Source organism: Calidris pugnax, unplaced genomic scaffold, assembly GCF_001431845.1.
Source record: "Calidris pugnax isolate Ruff unplaced genomic scaffold, ASM143184v1 scaffold102, whole genome shotgun sequence".
NCBI lineage: Eukaryota > Metazoa > Chordata > Aves > Charadriiformes > Scolopacidae > Calidris > Calidris pugnax.
Window position 1 is genome coordinate 5,743,125 of NW_015090846.1, and position 2,607 is coordinate 5,745,731.

The 2,607-nt window shown below is 42.6% G+C and overlaps 1 protein-coding gene across 1 annotated transcript in view; it reads left to right on the plus strand.

The window, feature by feature from the left end:
* The first annotated feature begins 487 nt into the window (after positions 1-487).
* The window catches only part of NEK6 (NIMA-related kinase 6), a 35,436-nt gene continuing 33,316 nt past the window's right edge, over positions 488-2,607 (plus strand). The window contains exon 1 of the mRNA XM_014942969.1: positions 488-609. Coding sequence (XP_014798455.1) covers positions 517-609 — 93 coding nt within the window. The 5' untranslated portion in view covers positions 488-516. The remainder of the gene's footprint in view (positions 610-2,607) is intronic.

Below are 2,607 nucleotides of genomic sequence, written 5' to 3' on the forward strand. Positions count from 1 at the left end.
GAAACCTTTCTTGAATGGTCCACTCAGTGTCTGATACCATAGGACATCTTCTAGGATCGGTAGTTCCGGGGGAGATCACGCTGGCCGCTCTTACAGTTGCCAAAAGTAGCACCTTTTGTAGATAACATACCGCTGCTATTTTGCTTATTATGAAATGATACCAGTAATATTTGTGACATTGGTATTTTTCTTCTGTAATCTTGGGAGGGTGAGGGCAGCTGTGACCCGTTGCTGCCTCCGTTCAGCTTGTCCTGGTCCATCGGTCATCTGCTGAGGGAGCTCCTGGGGCTGGTGGGAGAAAAGGGGTTGGTTTCTTTGGGAATTGTGTGGATGAGTCAATCTAGGAAAGAAAGGGGTGGAATTGGTTCTTGCTGTCTTGGTGTGCAACCACCTGTAGGCACACCCCTGGGAAGAGTTTCTTGCTATCAGGACAGTGATGGATGGACAGTGATGAGACTTTTCTCCCTTCTTTCTTTAACCCCCGCAGCACCGAGAGGCAGAGTTTGGTATGATACCATGGAAGGGCAGCACAACCACCCGCATCATCTAGGGGACCAGAACAACCCTCTCTGCAAGCTGCCGGGGCAGGAATACCAGCATGATCCTCAGGTAAGTCCACGTGTCTCTAATCTTTCTCCTCCTGTGTTTTCTTCTCGTTTATAAAGCTCTATAGATTTCTTAGCATTTAGCCTTTTCCCCCCCTTTTTGTTTATAATGCAGTTATAGCAGTTTTAGGGTATATCCAGTTTGGGATTCTGCCAGCCAGCCAGAGTTTCCTGACTCCGGTTTTTTGATCATAATAAGAGAAAAAGGAAATAGTTTGAATTTTGCTTAAAGCAAGTATTTTAAAATCATCTTATAAAAACACATACTGCGTTGGCTTTATCTTCTCTTTGATTCTTTGAAGAAAAGGCCAACGAAAAGCAGTTGATTGTGTAAGTGAATAAATGTATTTTATCTCCTTTATAGTTTAATAATAAATGCTGAAGAGGTGATTACCAAATACAAGGAAAAGTTCTTCCTACATGAAACTGCAGGCTCCCTGACTTCATTTCCTGAGTCTCTGGAATCTCTCCCATGATCTATTTTGTCTACACTATTATCAGTTTTGTTACAGTGGCTCCTGTCTCTCTCTTCCTGCCTTTCTGCAGAAGTGGGCTGAAGCTGGGGTTAGCCCTGTGGTCAAAGTCATGGCGATACCTTCACTGTGATCATTATACTTGTGTCCTGTGAATTCTGGCTACTTGCCTTTCTTTAGATTCTTTCCCTGGTTATCAGAGCAATTACGTCTTACCTAGATGTGTTCTACGGAGTAAACAAAAAGCATCATGGAAAAGCTGTCAGGAGGAGGAGTATTGCAGCTCGGGGAGGGGGCTGTGGGTGCCACTTGTCACTCAAAGGTGCCATTTAGTGGAGACCCAGCTCCCTGAAGAAGAGGAGGGCATTGGGGAGGCTGGACCAAACCCAGCGCAGGATTTGGGAAGGCAGGAAGTTGCCTCTGCAGAGAGTACGAGGATGTCTGTGCCTTACACAGCACTGCTGGGAAAGGAACCTTGTACGGAGCAAAGCCCCCCTCTCCTAATGCAGCAATTTGTCATATTAAGTCATTTAATAATAATTGAATCCCCTTGATTAATCTCCTAGAATTAGCCAGTTGCATTTTGAGCAATTAGGGTTAATTACTGCCTCATTTGGCAGGATAGAGCCCCTGTAATTATTTCATGAACAAGATTAGGAAGTGTTCCTGTGCAGCAGATACATTCATGGCATCTTGGAGCACATGTTAGAATTTGTAATGACATAGTTAAGTGTAATTAGTAGCTAATAATCTATGTTCTGCTGTTACGCTGATGCTGAGTGGGCTCATTTTGCTGTATGGTCATTGTTCAGTGAAACCTCCCCTCTGTTCCCTTAATACCCACGGTGTGTTAATGGGGATCTCTGAGTGTATTAACTGCTCTGGGAATGATCCGGTTTGGAATTAGGATTGCAGAAAGACTTTCTTTGGTTTTGCTGTTAAAATAAAATTTTAAAAAAGCTGAATAACAAAAATATACAGTACCAGAGATTGGGAAAAAAAAACACCAAGAAACAAAACAAACCACATCTCCTCAGCAAACTGGGTTTAGAAATTAACAGAAATGGTGCTATTTAGAGGGCAGGCTGCCTTACCCTGATGGCATGATATGATTGCTTATTACATACTTCTGATTTTCCATTTTGCAGGAACATAATTATATATCACTTTCAATTTTCTGGTACCTATTACCTGGAAGAATCCAAAATTACATTATTTTTTTCTTCTGAAGGTATAAGTAATGCAGATGTGCTATATAATAGCTTTTGGAAGAGAGAACGGTGTGGGAAGGAAAAATTGACCAAATTTGTCTTGCAAGAAATGTCATGAATGGGGGGGTAAAAGCTTAAGCAGAAAAAAACAGAACTTGAGCTTTTAGAGTCTTGGATGAGGAGGGGGTTTTTATGGAATAGCCCTTTAATGCAAAACTACCATGTCATGCCCGAAGAGACCAGAGCAACAATGTGCTCCTCTAGTAGAAACTTTTCCTATAATTATGCTGCTTCCTAAAGCTCCCCCCCCCCCCCCCC